General features: G+C 46.0%; 1 protein-coding gene across 1 annotated transcript; it reads left to right on the top strand.

The window, feature by feature from the left end:
* The first annotated feature begins 858 nt into the window (after positions 1-858).
* Positions 859-19,140, top strand: CTSD (cathepsin D). The gene is made up of 9 exons (XM_075566896.1): positions 859-1,045; positions 3,973-4,129; positions 4,533-4,656; positions 8,745-8,863; positions 10,792-10,991; positions 11,600-11,722; positions 16,340-16,484; positions 16,598-16,696; positions 16,867-19,140. The coding sequence occupies exons 1-9, from the start codon at positions 972-974 to the stop codon at positions 17,026-17,028; spliced, it is 1,203 nt and encodes a 400-aa protein (XP_075423011.1). The 5' UTR covers positions 859-971; the 3' UTR covers positions 17,029-19,140.
* Positions 19,141-23,025: the final 3,885 nt, after the last annotated feature.

The following is a 23,025-nucleotide window of genomic DNA, read 5'->3' as shown; positions in this document are numbered from 1 at the left end:
CTTACAGGGCCAGTAGCATGTAGGGCTAAAGTGCCCTATTGACAGTGACATGTTTAATGGGTTAAAAGGTCAGTTCCATGTAGAACCAAAGTGACTGGTGACAGTAACAGTGACTAAATTAGTAACGGTGCAGTACCATGTCCGATCAGAAAATGCACTAAATAAACTAACAGCTTTCCATGTGACACCAGGTAGAAATTTACAATACAGAATTTACTAACCTCTTTGAATCAATAAATGAAAGAATATATATATATATATATATATATATATATATATATATATATATATATATATATATATATATGTAGAGTACAAATGTAAATACAACTGTATGCTCATCTGCATGTCTTAGGCAGGTCTGCAACCCCGCCTTTCCCCATTATCACCCAGCACACAGCACTTCCACTGCAGCAAGGGATTCTGGGAAATGACATGCAAATGAGCACACAGTGCCACTTTTTGCTTCAAAAACCATTTTTAACATGGTTCTATCTATCTATATATATATATGAATCACGAGAAAAGCCTGCAACAGACCATAAATGAGAAGTGCTAAAACCAGTAAAGTAAAGTGTGCAAAATCAACACTACTGGCTATGTGAAAACAGAAACAAAGAAAAAAAGAATCCCAAAATAGCACTCTAGCGTACAAAAGTATCAAAATGTATTAGACACATAAAACATATACAAAAACAAAAACAATCACCCCCTATCTCCCAGGAGTGAGAGGCACTGCGTTATACACAGGCAGAGGATTGCCACCAGGGGCAGGACAGTGCCTGTTTACCCAACCCCTGGGCCACATGACTGCAGTGTCAGCTGACATATCACATGTGGGAGTGAGATTGCTGGGTCATTGCTAATACCAGCAGAGGGACAGAGGGCTTATATACAGAACTGTATACAGTACACAGACAGAGCTGCGTACAGTACAGAGATAGAGCTGTATACACACAGGCAGCCTCAGCATGGATACTCTGCTAGTGTGGGCTGTGCTGCTGGTCTGCTCGGCTCTGCTGCAGCCAGGCTCTGCTCTCATCAGGTATTGTGTGTGTGTGTGTGTGTGTGTGTGTGTGTGTGTGTATAAACAAAGAAAAATATATATATATATGATGCATTACATACATGAAGTGTGTGTATGTGTGAATGTGTGTGTGTATATATATATATATATATATATATATATATATATATATATATATATATATATATATACACATACACACACATACATGCAGTGTATATATACACTGTATGTATGTATATACTGAACATGATGGTGTGTGTGTGTGTGTATGTATGTATGAGAGAGAGAGAGAGAGAGAGAGAGAGAGAGAGAGAGAGAGAGAGAGAGAGAGAGAGAGACACAGAGAGAGACACAGAGAGAGACAGAGAGAGCGACAGAGAGACAGGGGCATTGAATGTGTGGTGTGTGTATGCAGCAGTGCCATTGTGTGTTTACATGTGTACCTAACAGTTCAATATCCGGTATATAATGTGTATTGCAGGAGATATAGCATATGGGACATGTCTGTAACAATACTTATGTGCTGCGTACCGCAGTATACTGGCAATGTGCAGCGCTTTGCGTCCCACTGGGAGAAAGCTGTTATATGATATAAGGTTTATTATTAGAGCAGTTCAGTTTGTGACTTTGTCTGTATTGCAGCACTGCCCTTTTCCGTATGTGTCTGGTGTTGTGTATTAGGCTCAATGTTCACACTCAGTCTTACAGGATCTGTACGTATGTAGGAGATATTATTTATTTTTTACCCACCATCACTTTGTTAATGTTGCTGGTTACACCCACTTACCAGCTTCACAGGGCAAGGGCAGCAACCAACCTGGCACTGAGACCCAAAAGGTAGAAACAGCCTGTTAGTAGGGTTACTGGCTCTGCACTTCTTTAACCCAGGCCGTGCTGAAATGCTGTGTGATACGGCAGGTATAAACTAATAGGGGGGTCCATGTTAAAATGGATAAGAAGCAAAAGGTGACACTGTGCTCATGCCATGCATTTAGACAGAATCCCTGGCTGCAGTGGAAGCATTGTATGCTAATAGATAATGGGGAAAGACCGGGTTGCCGACCTGTCCCAGACATACAAGGGGTATTTGTATTTGCTATATACCTGCGGAGGGTAATATTTTGGGACCCTGGAGGGTGGGGTATCACCGTTGGCACGGTACGGGCAGAGTGCCTGCAATCTGTGTGGCATGAAGAGGTGCGGTGTTTGCTGTTTGCCTCGAGTGTCTGGAATGTATTTGATGTCAAACCCTCGTCCTTCTATAGGGTTACACAGAGTATCACACCTCTAACCCACTGCTAATGTAGATCTGCAGAGCGGTGAAAGGGTTCAAATGACGGTTCCACGTAATCCACAAAAATAAATACAAAAACAAAAAAAACACAATTTTTTTTCTTAACCCCTTTACTGTGGCTTTTTACCCCAACTTTAACCTCTCCTGCGACCTGGTTCCTCTCTCGGTGTTGGGATAAAGATGCCACCTTTTTTGTGCGTTAAAGCTGCCCAATCGCGTTAGAATCGCCGCTGTAGTGTCCGCATCGAGCCCCTAACGAGATCAGCCTCCCTGGGACCGGTCCTATTTCAACCAATCCTCAAATTTAAAAAAAAATTATATAGTTGGTACGATTTTAAATCAGGCCGAGAAGATGTTATATGGCTGAGTTCTTTCCGTCACTTTCACTGTATTTGTTGGAGACTTGCTGACGAGCCCTGGGACTCTCTAAAGGAGCCCTCCTGTAATTATCTCCTCTGATAATGATACCCCTCTCGGTGTCTATATAAACCAATCCTTTTATCGCCTAGCCTATAAACTTGTGATGCTGCTTTAGATCCCCCGGTCCCACAGAAAGAGGTGTAACTGGTTCTGACGCCTGTCTAGGTCCGAACTCCCACTTCAAAGACCACTGCTTGCGCAATCACATTTCTGCGTGCGTTACGGGTACATAAGTGCCAGTATACGGCACTGCTCAGGCAGCAGGGTAACGTGTATGGTCTTTAATTAAACATCTTCACTGCTCAATGATTTAGTGAGACCATAAAAAGCATCCATATAGCTATATATTATATGTGTGTGTGTGTGTTATAGACACACAGCATTTTTGTATATCAGTGTGTGTGTGTACATATAGGTACACTGGAGGGCTTGAGATCCTTTAGCAAGGCAGAGGAGGTGTTGTGTGGGTGAGCACCTCTCCCTCCTGTGCCTGACATCCCTCACCCACCTCCATGCCGGTTTTCCCAGCAGTGAAGGTGTTGCTCTGGTGAGTGCTTTTGCTGGGCCCACATGTTGCTCTGTGTTTGACCCCCTGCAGGGCTGCAGGGAGTGTGGTCTGTTGGTTGGAGCACAGTGTGGGATACAGACAGGTGTGCTCGTGTTACATGCCTCCCTGCAGCCTCACCTTTTTTTTTTGTCTCAGGGGAGCGGCATGTGTGGGTCACGTGACGGGGACTGCAGCATTCAATCCAAGCAGTGCATAGCTGTGTAAATGTTTAACCCCCTCCTTCTTTACCCCCCCCCCCCCTTCTTTAACCCAAGCTGTACTGAAAAAGCTATGTCATGCGGCAGGCCTAAGCTCATAGGGGTCCATGTTAAAATGGACATGAAGCATAAAGTGCCACCCTGTGCTCCTTTGCCTGCCATTACCCAGAATCCTTTGCTGCAGCGGAAGCGCTGTATGCTAAGAGATAATGGGTAAAGACAGGGATTGCAGACCTGTCTGACGTGAATGTGCTCACACGTGGTATTTTTATTTGCTTAATAACCAGAAGATACGAAGCTCTGTGAAAGGACACTGTCTGTGAGACCCGGAGGTTCTGGTACCATAGGGGACTTCTGTTCTAAAGTCAATATTCTTTTAAAATAAATGTTGATACTTGTTAGCCGTTTAGGGTGTAATCTGCCGTTTACATTTAAACATTAAATAATTTCTGTCTGTCCGCAGAATCCCCCTGAAGAAGTTCCCTTCGATCCGCCGCACTATGTCTGAAGCTGGGGGGGATGTGCAAAGATTGATTGGCGATGGTGCCCCCCTGAAATATCACCCGGGGTTCCCCTCCAATGGGGACCCCACACCAGAGACCCTGAAAAACTACTTGGATGTAAGCGTTGGGTGAGGGAGGTTACAGAAACTGCAGGGTGACGAGGGACAGAAGGAAGCTAAGGCCTACGGAGTCTGTCCCTGCCATTGCAGAGGGATACACGGGGGACCATGGAGTCTGTTCCGTTTATCTCCGGGTGACAGGCAGCTGTGAGCCACGCAGTCTGTTCTCTTCACTGCTAAGTGACACTGGGGAGGGAGCTATGAAAGTCTGTCCCATCCATCTCGGTGACGCTGACAAAGGACCGGTTTCCCAAAGAGTGTCCCTTCCATCCCAGGGTGACAGGGCAATCCCATCTGTGACTGATAACTGTACGTGCCCCCTCACGCACAGATGCTGCCCCCGCACTCCCAGGTAGTCAGTGTTGAAGTTTGGGTGCCCCTTACCACTCCTTCCCTTGCAGGCGCAGTACTACGGCGAGATCGGCATCGGGAGCCCTCCTCAGAGCTTCATGGTGGTGTTCGACACCGGATCATCTAACCTCTGGGTGCCATCCATCCACTGCTCCTTGCTGGACATCGCCTGCTGTGAGTGCCTTCTTCCCCACTGCATGTACACCCAAAAGGTGGCCGAGACCGGCAAATTGTCACAGGCCCCGTAGAAATCAAGCACTTTTCCCATTGGAAGTGTTGCGTATTGGCCAATTATCGTCATGCTCTGCGATTCCTTCTGGCCCTTGGACCTGGCAGAGCTGGGAGGGAGGCAGGGGGTTTGGTATTTTGGAGGTGGTTGGATTTTAGAGCTACGGGACATTGTACAGCATACCCCGCATTAACATACGCAATGGGACCGGAGCATGTATGTAAAGGGAAAATGTACATAAAGTGAAGCACTACCTTTTCCCACTTATCTATGCATGTACTGTACTGCAATCGTCATATACATGCATAACTGATGTAAATAACGCATTTGTAACAGGCTCTATAGTCTCCCCGCTTGTGCACAGCTTCGGTACAGGTAGGGAGCTGTTATTGCTGTTCAGGACGTGCTGACAGGCGCATGCGCGAGCTGCAGTTTGCCTATTGGGCGATATGTACTTACTCGCGAGTGTCCTTAAACCGGGGTATGCCTGTATACAGAAAGCATATCGTCGTCGTGGAGGTAAAACTCTTAAGTGCATTTTTGACAAAAACTCACTAAATACACTTCCTTCCTGGGAATTTCTTGATATTTCTATTGAAAAAAATCCCCAAAAACACCTAATCTTCAGAACTGGTCTTATCAAAATACCCTTTTTCCTGTCATAAAGAGCATTTAATCACCTTTTCCTCCGTGCTCCAAGAATGTAGTTAAGGACTTTTACCTTATTATAATAATAATAATATTACAATTTAAACAACGATATGAAGAGAAATAACTGTGCAATACTAAATCTATAAACCCCTTTCCCCCAGTGTGTGTATGTAATGCAAGTCGTGCATATGGTTAGTCAGTACCAATAAAAGATCAGTAGAGCAGGGTATACAAATAAAACAGACGACAGAGAAGCCCAATGCTACATCCAACATGACAGAAATACACAGTAAAATACAGCTGAGAATGGGTTAACAAAACACAGAACCCCAGCAAGCTCTTTTTGACACACATACACATATATATATTGTGGGGGCTCAGGGGTTCCCAAAAAGAGCTTGCTGGGGTTCTGTGTTTTGTTAACCCATTCTCAGCTGTTCCAGCTGGTGGAGGTTAGTGGCTCCTCCTTCACAGGTTTTAAGCCCGCCCCTCCCCACTTCCCTAGTTTGCAGGTCCTTTCATGCTACTGGATATAGACCCACTGTGGTCTTTCTCCCTCCTAATAGAGGTAAATAAGAATTTTAATCCTAATAGAGGTATATTAGTATTTTATCTAGTAGTGTTAGGACCTGCGAACAGGTGTCTGCCTTGTCGTGGCTCGCAAGCTTACAATGCTTTGGCCAAAGGGTTAAACTAAATGACCATATTTCAAGAGAATATATCAGTATTTTACTGTGTATTTCTGTCATGTTGGATGTAGCATTGGGCTTCTCTGTCGTCTGTTGTATACATATACCACAATCAATAGCACTCCATTTTGACACATATACATATATATATATATTTTGTGGGGGCTCAGGGGTTCCCAAAAAGAGCTTGCTAGGGTTCTGTGTTTTATACAAATAAAACCCCTGACGGTGCTGTGGGATAACACGACTACCACCAAGAAGAAAGTATCCGAAACAGAACACTGGTATACAGAACTGTAATCCCTTCATTAAATTGTCACTAATAACAAATCCCTCGTGGCCTCAATAATGGAAGGTACATAGTTCGACTGGAACACATCTGATCATGTCACCAAAAGGTTCCTAACTGAGAAATATAGAAGTTGTCCTTTTTTTGTTTAAGGAACCCTATAATTTTATATTGTGATATTCTGCAGAACACCAACCCCCTCTAATAGCGCGTCTGAGATCAGATGCATTGTAAGGAACCCCAACCCTCTCTAATAGCGCGCCTGAGATCAGATGCATTGCAAGGAACCCCAACCCTCTCTAATAGTGTCTGGAGATCAGATGCATTGTAAGGAACCCCAACCCTCTCTAATAGCACATCTGAGATCAGATGCATTGTAAGGAACCCCAACCCTCTCTAATAGCGCGTCTGAGATCAGATGCATTGTAAGGAACCCCAACCCTCTCTAATTGCATTTGATCTCACACTTGTTTTGTACATTTTTCTGCAATAAGCTGAACATTGCACGGAACCCTTTAGGGATGCCCGCGGAACCTCCTGTTGAAAAGCACTGTCAAAGGGTAAGGGGGGACGGGTACATGGTATCAATGCGTTTACCACACGTACATAATTACGACGAACAGCTAAAAGCGCTCAGGATTGCAGCTCTTAAGGGCTGGTGGCTATATAATAATAATTGGCTAAACTCCTCAGTTATACAAGTTAACAATAGACGACTTGTTTTTCTCTGGGTAGGAGACGCCGAACTGGAAAGTTTTGTAACCTCCCTTAACAAGCTTGACGCCCCAATCCGCTTCCCTTGTAATCGCAGTGCAGCGCGCATTCATTTTCTTGATGTGTATCAAGAACATCAGTGGTATACTTGCCTCAAATCGCTACACTATACCGACAGCCCAAAAACCCATTACTGGTAGCATCGACTTTCCATCCCCCAGCTGTGGAAAGAGATGAGACCGTACAGAGAAGAGGAGCGGAAGTATTTTACTGAGGCTCTTACCAGTCTCACATTGATAAGGTCCAGGGTAAAAACCCGAAATGTTGACCAACGCTCATTAATTAACTTGTGTGTGTGTGTGTGTGCAGATAGAAAAAGTATGTGTGTTAGGTAGCACTCCACCCAAACATTTTTTTTTTTGCTAAATAGCGATTAGAAGAAAACTGAGTGGTGCACGGGAGCAAGGAGACACCTCATATCCCCCAAAAAGGAAGCAATAATATGTACAAAAGGCCCCCAGCACACAATTGAGGAAAAGCAGACAAATATGTCAAAAATAGAATCTAATGATATATTTGTAAATAAAGCCGCTACAAAGTCAATCCCAGCACAGGCAAGGAGAGTACATCTCAGGGAACAAGCTAACAACAATGAAGGGAGAGGAGGGAAGGAGGGGAAAAAAGGGAAACGTTACAAAAAAAAAACAACAAAAAGCACAGTACACAAGAATAAATTCAGGTGATATAGGGGGGCAACGTTTCGGAGCCTACAGATCCCCTTTCTCAAGCCCGTTCCCACAGACTATAACAGTCTATGGTACTTCCCTAATGAATACACCTCCTACCTATATAGCTCTCCACTGAAGTAAGGGAAGTAAACCCATCACCTAAGGGTGATAACCTAAAACACTGACTAAACTGTATCCAGAATGCAGATAGTATGGGCAGACTGACAGGAGACAGCAGCAATTAAATGATGAATCACTATGCAGTAGCATCTAAGGTCACTGTGTATCAACTAGCATGAGAAACACAAGGTAAATAAAGCAGTAATGAATACGAATCCTTCGCTCTGCAGTGAATGTCCGTGGCTCCCTTAAGGCTGTCTGCAGTGTTCCCCTATATCTCCTCAATACTTTTTTTTAATTTTGTGTGCTGTGCTTTTTTTTGTTGTGGTTTTTTTTTTGTTACTCTTCCCTCCTCTCCCTTCATTGTTGTTAGCTTGTCCCATGAGATGTACTCTCCTTGCCTGTGCTGGGATTGACTTTGTAGCGGCTTTATTTACAAATATATCATTAGATTCTATTTTTGACATATTTGTCTGCTTTTCCTCATTTGTGTGCTGGGGGCCTTTTGTACATATTATACATACAGATTATGTGTGTGTGTATAATACAACTCAACCCCGTTATAACGCGATCCGCTACAACGCGAATCCGCTTATAACGCGATGCAAGCGTGGCTCCCAATTTTCGTATTTAGGAATACTTTACAACACGATTTTTGGTATCTTAAATACTTTTATTGTACAATGCATAGAATTGTACATTATTTCTAACGCGATCCGCTTATAACGCGATGCGATTCTTTGGACCCCAAGCACAGCGTTATAACAGGGTTCAGCTATATATAGTTTGTGTAGATGTACATAACCGTGTGTGTAATGACTAGTGCTCTCCTCCTGCCTTAGTACTGCACCACAAATACGACTCCTCCAAATCATCTACCTACGAGAAGAACGGCACTGCCTTCTCCATCCAGTATGGCAGCGGGAGCCTGTCCGGATACCTGAGCCAGGACACCGTGACGGTGAGCCCAAGAGCTAGAGGGGCAAGCCCACTCGCTGTCCTGTTACCTCCTTTATATCGTCCTACATATCCCTTCACAAACGGGCTGGGTTACTTGAAACACTTCACATCTTTTTTAAGAGATTTATTTTTAATCATCTTAAATGGCCAGTCTGTGCTGCACGCACACCCAGCACCGGGAGTCCACAGGGGCTGGTCGTGATGTTCGGGACCCCACAGTTTCCAAGTGACAAGACGTTTTTACTCTGCTGGGCAAGAGCACGTGTCTGGTGGACACATCCTGGCCACGGAGTCGGCTTTGCATCCCACGGCCAATAGAAGGCTGTCAGTTTGTGACACCAATATTTGTACTGTAGGTTTAAAAGAAAAAATTGTTGTTGTTAAACCCTTATCACTTGGAAACTGGGGTGGTGGAGCCATTCTGAGGGACGCCTCAGTTCAGTTAAGCTAGCCAATAAAATTGGAGGGAGTTGGGGTGTGCTGCTTTAAAAAAAAATAATAATAAATAATAATTAAAGTTAAAAACTTGTTTAACCTTTTTTGTATTGTTTTGAAAAAAAGCTGTGTTTTTTTTTTTTTTTCCCTTTTTAATATGTGCATCAATACAATCCACACAATAAGTAATTGGCTAAATTGCCGATCGAGCGTCGAAGATTCGGCTCAGGGGATCACTAAATGGCTGTCAGGGCAGCATAAGAGGACCAAAGACGCAAACTTCTGTGGGGATGATCATGTCATCAGGCAGTCACTAGATACTATTGGTGCAGGGCTCAAAAAGGGGTGTGCCAGAGCCTGTTTCAGAAGAGGAAGGGGATGTACATTACCTTTGTAAATGGTTGCTATAGAAACAAAAAATGCTTGTTGTATTATAATACATTAAAAATGTTATTCAGTGTGTTTTATAAAAAAAATGCTACAAGTATTTTCTCATAGTACAGAACTAATTTATTAAAAAAACAAAACACGTAGGATATGGCTTGGTCTGCAGTTTTAAAGCTGCAGTTCAGTCCATATCCTGCATGTGTGTTTTTTTAATAAATCAGTTCTGTAGTAAGAAAAAATACTTTTAGCATTTTCTGTTTTTAAAAAAACAGCTTTGAAAGACCAATTTTCTTGTATTCTATTTTACAGCCATTTGCTAAGGCACTGCCCCTTTATGTCCTGTCACAAGCCCTGGCACACCCCTTTGTCAGCCCTGCCCTCCCTCTAGCACATGTCAGTGCAGGAGTGCTCATGAATATTCATGAGCTTCCACTGACTGACAGAAGCAGATGAAAAACATATGCCATATCTAAAGATGTTGCCAAATTTCGCCGATCAATACATGGAGAACGAATTGACCTGCAGCTATACCGTTCTTTAGGTAATTAGAGATTGCACACATGAAACTATTGAATTAAAAAAATTAATTAAAAAAAAAAAGACTGAACTGCAGCTTTAAATGCCACCTTAAAGTTTAAAAAAACAAACCCTTGCTGAAAAAAGTCCCATTTTAAATGCCTTTAAAAAAAAAAAAATAGCTATCTCTATATCTATATCCCATAAATGAATTGATTTTATCTGAGAGAGGCTAGATCGATCAATCTAATGAAGATATATTATTGGTGGCCCTGGGTTTTTTTTTGAACCTGTGGCTGCCCCCGCAGCTTACACTGTGCTCCCGAATGAGCGCTTCTCCCTGCTCCCTTGGCTGTGTAATGACCGGTCGCTGATAAATACTGATCTTTTCAGGTTTCTTGGGCTGAGTTTTATATCGTGCAATAGGAGTTATAGGGAGAAGTTATATGGCCACTAGGTGGCGTTATAGGAAGCGGTTATTGAGCAATGGAAGGAGTTTATACGGGTAGTTATATGGAGCAATAGGAGGAGTTAGAGGGCTACAGTGGTTTTTATGGAGTGTACATAGTTTTTTCTCTTTGTCCCCCACAGATCGGGGAACTGCCTGTGAAGGGGCAGCTCTTCGGAGAGGCCATCAAGCAGCCTGGCATCACCTTTGTGGCGGCCAAGTTTGATGGGATCCTGGGCATGGCCTACCCCCGAATCTCCGTAGACGGGGTCCCCCCTGTCTTTGACAATATCATAGAGCAAAAGCTTGTGGAGAAGAACGTATTCTCCTTCTACCTGAACCGGTGAGTTCGCTGCCCTGCTAGCTGCACCAACCAATGGCCAATCAGAATGCAATATTCCGAAGCTATTTTACACCTTTCTGACCTGCTAGGAATGCAGTGCTCTGATTGGCTGAGGCTGTTGTCATGGAGACAGTTTACTTGACCCTCCTAAACCCTTTATGCTTCACCTATCGGAGCGCTCCATTCAGCGCATTGTCTACTGGAAGTGGAGGGTACGGATTGGCTCGGGCTGGTGCCATGGCGACCTTCAACTTTGAGTTGGAACTATGCTGAATAGAGCATTCCAATAGGTTAGTCACTTGGTGCAGCACTGGCCTGACCAATCCGAATGCTCCATTTGGCTAAACACGGGGCGTTCAGAAATGCAGCACTCCGGACTTGTTTCTCTCCCCCTGTGGTATTAACCAATTGGAATGCTCCAGTCAGCCATCCACACGGGTTTCTTACTATTAGAGGTGCCTCTCTCAAGGATCATGGAGCTCTGTGATTGGCTGTTATTGTGGCACCTCTTATCCAAAGAGCTGCCACCGGCCCCATTGATTTATAGGTATCGTGATGTTGGACACTGCTGTCTTAATATGTTTCTCTCACCATTTTATTCTCCTTAGGAATCCTGAGTCCCAGCCTGGTGGGGAGTTGTTGTTGGGGGGCACCGACCCCAAATATTACACTGGAGACTTCAACTACCTGAACGTGACCCGCAAGGCGTATTGGCAGGTTCATATGGACCAGTGAGTCACCCTGAAATCGCAGTTCTGAGGCCCAGATCCACAATGGTCCATTAAGTCATGTTATCAAAATCCGTGATGGATGTTCTGTTCCTTGAGGTTTACGCGAATCCACAAAGCTAAATCTATGCCGAAACAACGGCCGTTGATGATCTCCTTCGCAGTGCCCGACAAATCCGCTCGCCTGGGGCGAGTGGATTTTGTGAGCTGGCGAGGCAGCGGCAGGACTGGCTCCAGTCGGGAGCGGATGACCAAGCTGGCGACGGGAGAAATCGACTGCCATGCCAGCAGGAGGCCTTAGATGGCGAAAGGCGGGCAGTGGCAGGAGAGTATTCATATCCAAGTGAGCAGCAGGAGAAAAGCCGGCTGCGGTCCGACCCGGAAGTCTTCAGTAAAGTCACTCTAGACTTCTATGTCGGACCGCAGAGGCGCGCTCCGACCCGGCTTTTCTGCTGCTCACATGGATCTGAATACTCTCCTACTGCCTCCTCCGCCCGCCATTTAATGTCCCCTGCAGATATGGTGAACCTCTTCTCCCGCCGCCAGCTTCTTCCGCTCCCGTCTTGAGTCAGTCCCGCCGCTGTCCACCACAAGGCCGCGTCCATGGTGAGTGTATGACCTGCGCGCATGGCGTTGCGTGGCTGGAGCGGTTTGTGTCGTCTAGGTAGACGCGACGGGGAGGCGTGGCCGTGACGTCACGGAGCTGGTTGGCCCTCATTGGACGAACCGTGCACGTGACCTGGCCATGACGCGACAAACAAATGTATTTGTCTTCTGTTAAATCGCACGCGCTGGTGGTCTGCATCGCGGTCGTACGCTCTATGACCTGCATCAGAGGCCAGTTATTTTGGTTGCGCGGTTGCTCTCCCCATGGACACGGCCTATCCAGGTGAGAGAGGGAGGAGGGTGTCAGATCAGAACAAATCAGATTCCGAAAGGGTTGTTTGTTTTTTTTGGGGGGAGGGGGGACTATAAGATCTGCCTTGGAGAGATGGGTCCTATTTTACTACAGTCCCAAGTATTATACGTATCCTTTTAAACACGTGGAGAGACCTCTATGCACAAAAAGGGAGATACCTGAGATACCTGCTAATAGGAGTTATTTAAAGGAGCAATGTGTAACACTTGTGCTCACCATGAACAAGGCGGGAACCCGGTAGTGATGTGGGAGAGTGTATAACCCCCACCCACCACAACGAGGGCACTTCTGGAGAGTGGATGGTCAAGGCAGCCGGGTCGGGATTGGAGATATAAGAACAGTCCTAATACTTGCCGAGGTTGGAGCCAGTAGGATAGTCGATATCCGGGGTGCCGTGGTCATGGGTTGGAGCCAGTAGAATAGTTGGTGTTCGAGTGCCGTGGTCAGGGATGGAGAGATGCGGAAGGTCACAGGTAAGCCGGGGTCAGTAATCCAGAGAAGCGGAGTCCTAGGGTCAAGCCGGGTCGGTACACAGGAAGTCAAACGGCCAGCAAGACAAAGCTAGGAACAGAGACGTGGGAACAGCAAGGCTACAAGGAACTATGCTCCGCCAAAGTGCAAGTGGCACAGCTGAGCGTATATGGGAGATCAGGACCAATGAGACAGAGGGGAGGAGTGCAGGTGCGGCCACGGCGGAGGCGGGGATAGGTGGAGCGGTGCAGGAGACAGGTGGGCGTGATAAGGAGATTATTGTTAACACGCAACTGGGGAGCGGTGCACACGCATCACGGGAGGTGGGGTTAGTCCCTCAGATTTTATTAGAACCTCTCCGCGCGCACGTGGTAATATCGCGGAGCTGCTTGATGCCCCAGGTAAGGAGGAAGTGCGTCGCGGAGGGCACGTTCCCCGATTCCTTACACAATGCACGCCATTTTTTATTTTCTCATTTTTTAACACTGGGCGTCTCTGGAGCTGAACCCCCTTCAACTTCGGCTCCGGGGACCCCCTTGATTCCCGAGATCCAGCACCCCTATTTGGAGGTCTGTATCTCTGCAAAGGTTTTTAAAGCTTCCACGTCACATGGGCCAGTAGGAAGCCGCACCTGATGACGCCACGGCTTCCTATTGGCCGGCAGGGTGCGGGAGCTTTGAAACGCCGCCATTACGTGAACCCTGCTAGTGGAGCGGCTACCGACACCGCCTGCGGAGGGTCTGTACCTCCGGAAGCAGGTGAGCTGAAATGAATGGGTTCAGCTCCGTAGACCCCCCGCCTGCTTCAATCTCAACTTAAATATAAAAAACAAATTGCTTAAATAATGGTGCTCTTGGATTGTCTCCCCACGTGCTTGGGGATATATTTCTATCTCACTTGGGCATCTAGTTAAACAGGACCCTCTCTTTTCCCCCCCGCCCCTCCCCCATGTTCTCTAGCTATGACCTAACGTATGGGTAAATCCCTGTGCTAACTATAAAGGAGCTCTGTGGAGAGGCGTTGTTACAGAGAACACCTCTCTTGCATCTGATTAGCACGAACATGTGTTATAGCCAACGTACGGGCCGGTTACAGCTGGAAACAGCAGCGCGCTGGCGAGCTTTGGAGGTGCCCGTTGGCACCGAAGTTAACACCTTGTTAAATCCATAATGGGGGTGAGGGGAACACAGGGCTAACTTATCATTGGCTGTATACACTAGACTAGTGTATACACATGCTTCTCTGCTGTGTTACAGTGAAGAAAAGGCGCTAACTCTACTAGTGATCACTAACAGTGAATAGTGAATAAATCAAAATCTAATGATACAAAAAACATACTATAGTGCACACGTGATAAATGACGTGAATGAATGAATCAAAACCCCCCTGCTCAAACCCAGCTGGTAGGGACTGGTTCCACTGGTCCCTCAATTCGTGCAGATTCGTTTGAAATCCAGGGGGAGCATGGAAGGGAGATAAAACAAAATATATTCTAAGTGTAGACCGTGTGGTACTATATGGGTCAATACAGTGAAGTGTCTTGGCTCGTATGTGTAGCCTACTCACAAGATGTAGATTAAATACGGGCAATGTATCACAGTGGTCTTTGCAGGAAGGACCTCTTGATTCTTGATATGGTGTGGACCCCCAATCTCAGCAGGACAGCAGTTAATATGTGGGAGAAAGAGTATCCATAGTGCAGACCAGTCTTATAAAAACATAACTTTTATGGAATTTTAAAAATGAACACTTACAATAAAAACAATTAAATCAAGCATGAATCACAATGATGTGATGAAAGAGAGTTGGCTGTGGACTTTTGGCTCACCCACCACCTCTGGTGTGAATGCACTGCGTGGGACGCTGCTACGCTGGACGCTCCACCTTCTCAGCTCCCTCTAGGGTGTTCGGGTGTCGTCCGCTCCGGTTCTTATGTTGGACGTCGGTCTGGTATGTCCCTGGAGCTCCCTCTGACGCGTGCCGTCCTGTCCCCTCCGGTGGACTCCGATATGTCACTTCCGGTTTGGGCGCGATGTGTCACTTCCGGTTGTGGGTCTGCAATCTTCGTCCCTGCTACTCTCTTCCTGTAGGCGGGTTCCACTCTACGCGTTTCGCCAGTCGGTGCGTGGCTTCGACAAACGCAGTGCATTCACACCGGAGGTGGTGGGTGAGCCAAAAGTCCACAGCCAACTCTCTTTCATCACATCATTGTGATTCATGCTTGATTTAATTGTTTTTATTGTAAGTGTTCATTTTTAAAATTCCATAAAAGTTATGTTTTTTAAGACTGGTCTGCACTATGGATACTCTTTCTCCCACATATTAACTGCTGTCCTGCTGAGATTGGGGGTCCACACCATATCAAGAATCAAGAGGTCCTTCCTGCAAAGACCACTGTGATACATTGCCCGTATTTAATCTACATCTTGTGAGTAGGCTACACATACGAGCCAAGACACTTCACTGTATTGACCCATATAGTACCACACGGTCTACACTTAGAATATATTTTGTTTTATCTCCCTTCCATGCTCCCCCTGGATTTCAAACGAATCTACACATGCTTCTCTGCCAGGTGTGTGTTTTTTTGTCTCTCGCTATACACTTGTACAATTACTTGCCTCACATTATGGTACATTGAAGTCGCATGACTGAACCCCTAGGAGGTGTGTGTGTGTGTGTGTCACCCCTGTACGCTGTGCTCTCTCGGATGTGTGTCTCACCCCTGTATACTGTGCTCTCGTTTCACCCCTGTATACTGTGCTCTCCTATGTCACTACTGTACACTGTGCTCTCTAGTGTGTGTGTGTGTGTCCCTGCATGCTGTGCTCTTGTGTGTTGTTTGTGACCCCCTTTACGCTGTGTGTGACACCCTGTACATTGTGCTCTCTCACTCTCTTCTGTGTGTATCTGACCCCCTGTACGCTGTGCTCTCTCGTGTGTGTCACACCCTGTACGCTGTGTTCTCTCTCTTTCGTGTGTGTCACACCCTGTATACTGTGCTCTCTCTCGTGTGTGTCACACCGTGTATACTGTGCTCTCGTGTGTGTGTCACACCCTGTACGCTGTGTTTTCTCTCTCTCGTGTGTGTGTGTGTGTGTGTCACACCCTGTATACTGTGCTCTCGTGTGTGTGTCACTCCCTGTACGCTGTGCTCGGGGGTGCTGCCTCTCGCTGTGTGTTTTGGATGTGGTGCCTCTGTCACGCTCCCCACCATGTCTCCCCTGCAGAATAGCGGTGGGGAATCAGCTAATGCTGTGTAAGGGCGGCTGTGAGGTTATCGTGGACACGGGGACCTCGCTGATCACTGGCCCCGTGGCGGAAGTGACGGCCCTACAGAAAGCTATCGGGGCCATCCCACTGATCCAGGGAGAGGTAAGATACAGGCTTATATCACGGGAGTGGGGGGTGGGAAGCCCCTGTATCAGGGGGGTTGGAGGAGAGATGTGTGTGTCCGTGACCTGTACCCCTTCCTTTTGCCCACACAGTATATGGTGCAGTGTGACAAGATCCCCTCGCTACCTGTCATCACCTTGGCGTTTGGTGGAAAGACATACAGCCTAACTGGGGAGCAGTATGTGCTGAAGGTAAGTGGGGGAGAAGCTTGCATGGCCTGCTCTTTGCACATGCGTAAGTGGACCAGGGGTAGAGGCTGGCACGGTCTGCACCATGTGTAAGGCCAGCTCTGCATAAGGGTGAGGGGAGGCTGACACTGTATTGCCTTTGTACCTCTGACCCCCTACCTTCTCCCCCGCAGGTATCCCAGGCCGGCCGCACCATCTGCCTCAGCGGATTTATGGGTCTGGACATTCCCCCCCCGGCCGGCCCCCTCTGGATACTGGGCGACGTTTTCATTGGTCCGTATTACACCGTCTTCGACCGCGATAACGACCGTGTCGGATTTGCCACAGCGCAGTGACCTCACTGCCAGGACGCAGTGACCTCCGTTCCACCCCAATGACTTACCCTTCCTGCTCACGTCACAAGCCCTGTGTTTCATTCTGCATCGCATCAACCACTCTGCCCGCGGCTGCCGCCGGAATTCTAGGTTTTCCTTTAATGGCGCCCTATGAAATAAATGTGTTGAAGTCGTATATGTTGGGGGGGGGGGGAGAGAGAGGAGAGGGGGAGGATACTTTTAGATAAATGTTCAGTCTTCACAATCCTTCAGAAACACTACAATCGGTTCCTCCCCAAATAATTCCCTATTTAGGGTTTTCCGTTACACCCAACAATAAAGGAGACATTGGTAACTGCCCTGCTATAATCCCTTTTACAGGATGGGGGGGGAAATCCCCACTTTTTTTTATTTTTGGGAGGGGAGAAACTAAAGAATTTTAAAAAAATACTGCAAATATTCAGAATTTTCTTCTTAATGTCTATTATGTACATTTATATCCTTATTTGAAAGGGGGTTTAGTAATCATGGTTTTTTTTAATCCCTTTATAGAAATAGATGCTACAGATTCACTGCAGGGTGCAGAGAAACCTTCATGTAAAAGTATAAAGTGTTTTCGTGCTTTTTTGTTTTTAATAAAGTAGCAGGCGTTATTATAGTGGCACATGACAGGTTGGGTGAAAACAAAATGGGGGAAGATCTCGGCTGAATCTATTGGGGTTGCTATATTTAGTTTAGCCACAGGATTGGGGCCGATTTTGGACCAATCAGGTTGCTGCTTTCTCTCTTCCTTAAGGCCTAGAATAAAAGGACATCCTTGTTTATGGGTGAAAAGGAAATTAACCTTTAAAAGGCAAGATTAAGAGTAGTGGAAAACCTGTAATGATTCAAACGCCATGCAAAAAAAAAGAAAAAGGGGTGCGTTAAAGATGGCGGCTTTTTTTTTTTAATTTTCATTTAATTTCCCGGTATTGATGCTGTTAACCCTTCACTGCAAGAGGTACCTTCAGTGAATGGGGTGAGGCAGCTCCCATTATTGCCTTGGCACAGCGGGTTTTACCCAAAGGTGGTTGGCACAAGCGGGTGTTTTTTTTAATTTATAAGAGCTTTGGGTTAGGTACTGTTCCTGTATTGCACAACGTCGAGAGATACAGGGGCAGGTCTGCTGCGTCTTTCATTATGAAGGGGGCTTCGTTGACTACCCTTGGGGGTAATTAGGTTACTAATTGTTAGGATTGGGTTAATGGTGCCCAATTTCTCAGGCAGCCTCTTGGTTCGACCTGTCACCCCCTTTTAGTCTTAACACTTGGACAGTGCAGGTGGCTGGGTAAGGTTAGGGATGGCCAATCAGCATGCGCCTTTTACCTGACCCAATCCTATTTGATCTAACGTTGAGGAACTTCAAGGTATATAAACCATGCTGATTGGCTCAGGCTGTTGTCACGGATGCAGGGATCTTGTTCTGCCCCACTGATGTCTTCCATGCTCTCACACTTACTAGGAGAAGATGGGTTCACATTAGAAATACAATCCTGTTTTGGTCAGAGGCTGTGGCCCCTGCTACCTATGTAGGGTGTGTGGTTAGAGGTTGCGTTCTCCACAGGATTACTACAAGTTAATGGCGGTCAATGGTAACTTCCATGGATATGACAAGAAAGCATTCACATATGATTCCTGTAAGTTAAAAGGGTTAGCTATACCCCTGTCTGATGTGATAAAAAGGCACCTCTTCATGGGCTTACTACAAAGTGTCAGTGACTCCATTTTTATAGGATTCTGTGTGATACTTTCTTATCTCATTAATAGGGTTAGTTGCACCTCCCTCATATGTGATAAGGCTCTCTTATGGGGTTCCCGGCAATCACAGGAATCCCATATGCGAGGGATGGAACGCCAACCCTATAAACGTAACACACCTGGGGTCTTGATTATTTGACGGTAACCAAACTCCCGAGGTGCCTTGACATGCCTGCATCGTTATTTCCACTTCTGTTCAAGCAAGGGATGAATTAGAATATGATTAGTCTGGCGTGTGTGTGTTATATCGAGTGCTGGAGGAAGTCTTCAGGGCTTAATTGTTATAATTAATTTTGTCTGCTGTAAAAGCCGGGCATTAAATCAGATTTTCTCCTATTCGGGGCTCCCCGTGTGTGCGTTATTAATTTCATAACACCATTATTTAAGCCAATAAACATGTCACTGCCATTAGGTCACCTTGTTACCCTACATACATCAATAATGCTACATTGTACGCGCCCAATCAGTGTTATAACCCTTACGTGAAAATGAATTCGTTTTTAATTTCTGCTTAACGTGTGTAACATTTGCTGGAATATAAATGTATTTATTTTTACTACGACTTACAACGGATGGGGGATCTTTTTTGTAGGGTTTGTGTGTAAAACCCCACCCCATTGTCTCTGCCTTTTATCTTCAGTCTGTGTTCTAGACACACAGGATAGAGACGGGTTGTGGGATTGCCTCACCGTGGTGCAGTGTTACAGCGGGTGTCCCACTGGGGTTTGGGGCCATTAACTTTGAAAGGACTTTCAAAGTGGAGTATCAAATTTTGCACGTTGAGCAGGTTACTCGGTATGGAAAATACAGGGCACGGGATGCAGGAAGATTACCACACCGGTCCCAATCCCCAGGGGCCGTTAACTAATTTAATGCCAGGTTGAGCCTGACAGTGTATCATCAAAGGACAGTACTGCTTCACCCCCCCCCTGTATAGAGCACGTCGTTGTTTATAATGGCAGTTACCCTAACTGCGCTTATCCATTAGTCTTTTCAAGGTTAATGTGGGGACTAAACACAATGTTAGTTAGATCAGGGATGTGTGGCCCCTCCCAGCCCCCCTTACCTTGTCTCCGGCGTTCTGAGGTCGTGACATCACATTGTCATGGCAACGCAACGTTGTGACGCGCTGCCGGTGACGAGGTAAAAGAACTTACAGAGGCCTGTAGCAGTCAGAATTTGTCTCTCTCCGCTCAGCCTAGACGACGACATCGATGCCCGAATATAAGCACATCCATCTACGATGTCGTCATCTGGGCTGAGCGGAGAGAGCTTCTGGCTGCATCTTCTGCTGGAGAAAGGGAGATAGGGGTTCTGCTGTTGTGTAAATTTAGTTTTTGTCGTTTCAGTTGCAAGATTAATGCTGTGGTGGTCCCATTGTTTTTAAAAAGGTGCAGAAGTTTATTAAAATTGCCTCGCGAAGGAAGAAAGCCCGGTCAAAACGGGAGCTGGATGTGACAAATAAGCTTTCTGAGCTAGAGGCGGTATATAAAATTAGCACAGCGCATGTGGTGGCTGAGATTATCCAGACCTGAGGGGAGCTAAACTTATGCCTTTCAGTTAAAACAGAACAGGCTTCACGCTGGACCTCTCAGAAATATTATGAAAGAGGCAATAAGGCCCACGCTATGCTGTCCAGGCGCCTTAAAAATGCAGCCGCGACACAAAATATACAGGCAATACGCCTAGCTGATGGAACGCTGACCAAGGACCCGTTTCAGATAGTGAAACAGTTCCATGGCTTCTACCAAAAGCTATATGATGGGGGGGAAAAAGTGGACCTCCCAGTAAATGATACAAATAACTATCTAGAGGCCTGCCCATTGCCCAAACTTAAACCGCACCATAGAACAGAGCTTAATGAACCAATTTCTGCAAAAGAGGTGGTTGCGACCATCATGGAACTGAAGGCATCGAAAGCTCCAGGCCCAGATGACTTTTCCGGGGCCTACTATAAGAAATTCTTGAATATTCTTATCACATATCTAGTAACCATGTTAAATTAGTTTCTAAATGGTGAACCAGACCCACAATCGATGGCTACAGCTACCATTGTATTAATACATTAAAAAAAAACAAGGACCCTACGAACTGCGCCAGCTATCGCTGAATTTCACTTATAAACACAGATGTCAAACTATATGCAAAAAGTCTAGCTAATCGCCTAAAACAATATATGAACTATCTGGTGCACCATGATCAAGTGGGGTTTATCCCGGCAAGACATGCTCCAGATAATATCCCGAGGACTCTTAACCTAATCCACACAGGTGAAATAGAGAAGACCCCCTGTATGCTACTCTCACTTGATGCTGAGAAAGCTTTTGATAGGCATGACTGGCGATATCTGTTTGAAGTGTTGACTAAAATGGATTTCACTGGGGCCTTTCTTAGACGTATACAGACCTTATATCAGGCCTCATGTGCCCAGATTAGAAATGCAAGGCTCCTCCCAGACACCATATTTATAGCAAATGGCACGCGGCAGGGCTGCCCCCTCTCTCCACTTTTGTTTGCGCTCTCTATTGAATCCTTGGCGGCTGCCTTGAGACTAGACCCCAATGTGTCGGGTATACAGGTTGGAAACAGAATATAAAGTGGCGTTCTTCACTAACGACAAACTAATGACGATTACTAGACCACTCACTATTCTCCCCAACCTTTTTCTAGCCCTTGGGCAAGTTGGTAGTATATCAAGCTTCGAAATCAATCGGTCAAAATCGCTAGCCCTGAGTATCAATTTGACCGATGACCTGATCAAACTACTGAGTATTAACTTTACATGGCGCACAAACTATATACCATACCCAGGGGTAAATCTTACAAAATCCGTACAGACAATCTACAGATATAATTACCCCCAACAAATTTGTAAGCTCAAAAACAATTTAGAAGAATGGGATAGATATTGTATCTCCTGGATACAGTAGGTAGGATTACGACAGTCAAGATGACTCTCCTTCCCAGGATAATGTACCTCTTTCGGACTCTCCCGGTCTGGGCCCTAGATAAAGATATAACCAGTCTTAAGCGCAGTATTGCTAGGTTTATGTGGTCAGGTAAAAGGTCCAGAATTCTAAATACAAAACAACAGAGACCCTCGAAGCTAGGAGGTCTTGCTGTGCCCATATTTTCAGGCATCTCAGCTCCACCAGCTACTCCTCTGGAACTCAGCAAGGGGTACGAGAGCATGGGTTGATATAGAGGACCATGTTTGTGCCCCGGCAAGATTAGACACTTTGCTATGGCTGGACAGCCAGGATAGACCAACAGGAGGAGTAGCAAACCCAATGATTAAACATTCACTGGCACTTTGGGACCGGCTTAAATTTAAGTACAGATTTACTAACAAAAAATTCTAGTATGATCCCGCTTTTCTATAACCCCCATGTCATGAGAGAGGGGATTTGGTCTGGGATTAAAGGGGTTACACCCCATTTGGCCACCCCCTACTCTCACCTGGGAAGCAAGGGGTTAACTGGACTGAGGTCCAGTAATGTGTTTTTTACCTTGCTTCAGTATCCAACTGTTTATTCCCCTGTATAAATGTAATGTCTCATCCTGGTGTTTGCACTCACACATACACTAGGGTTGATGCAGGAGGGAAGGGGTTAATGTTAATTTAGTGATTATAGCCCTTTGTTCCCTTTTCCCGCCTTTTCAGGCTCCATTTTGCAGCCTTCCATAGGTTGCCATTGAGACTCCATGCGTTCTAATGGCAGAAGTAGCGGTTTTGGACCTGTTTTCCAGCGACGACCAGCAGGTGGCGTCCGAGAGAAGGAGCGGCGGTTTCCCATTGTAAGTCAATGGGCTCATTGACTTCAATGGAGATTCCTCAACGCCGGCCTTGAGGAACAGGTTGGCAGCCATCCAAACTGCAGACCGCAAAAGCGGATACAATGTCTTTGAAAAGAGTTTAATCACTTCGGTCAAGTTCAAAGACAATTGGCGTGGGAATCTTAGGTTCTAGGGCCCCTGGGAATAAAGTTATTTTTGCCCCTAGCTCCTAGGAACCCCCACACACGATCCACACCGGGTCCAGGAATGAGAGACACCCGTAAGGGGTCGAGCGGAGGAGGGTCGCGCCATTGACTTCAATGGCAGAGCGGAGGTACCATTGAATCTAATGGCGGCGTGCGCCATGCATTGTCTATGGTGGCGCCGGCCATTGATTCCAATGGGGAAAAGCCGCGTGGCGTAAAAACGACTAAGTGTGAAATT

The sequence above is a fragment of the Ascaphus truei genome, chromosome 12 (assembly GCF_040206685.1).
Source record: "Ascaphus truei isolate aAscTru1 chromosome 12, aAscTru1.hap1, whole genome shotgun sequence".
In the NCBI taxonomy this organism is placed as follows: domain Eukaryota; kingdom Metazoa; phylum Chordata; class Amphibia; order Anura; family Ascaphidae; genus Ascaphus; species Ascaphus truei.
This window is presented reverse-complemented; position numbering and strand designations above follow the sequence as displayed.

Bases quoted from the DNA above. Each gene is read 5' to 3' on its own strand.
- CTSD (XM_075566896.1), top strand. From the start codon at position 972: ATGGATACTCTGCTAGTGTGGGCTGTGCTGCTGGTCTGCTCGGCTCTG. The intron at 11,723-16,339 runs GTGAGTCACCCT...TCTCCCCTGCAG, and splicing joins TGGCAGGTTCATATGGACCA to AATAGCGGTGGGGAATCAGC. The intron at 16,697-16,866 runs GTAAGTGGGGGA...TCTCCCCCGCAG, and splicing joins GGGAGCAGTATGTGCTGAAG to GTATCCCAGGCCGGCCGCAC.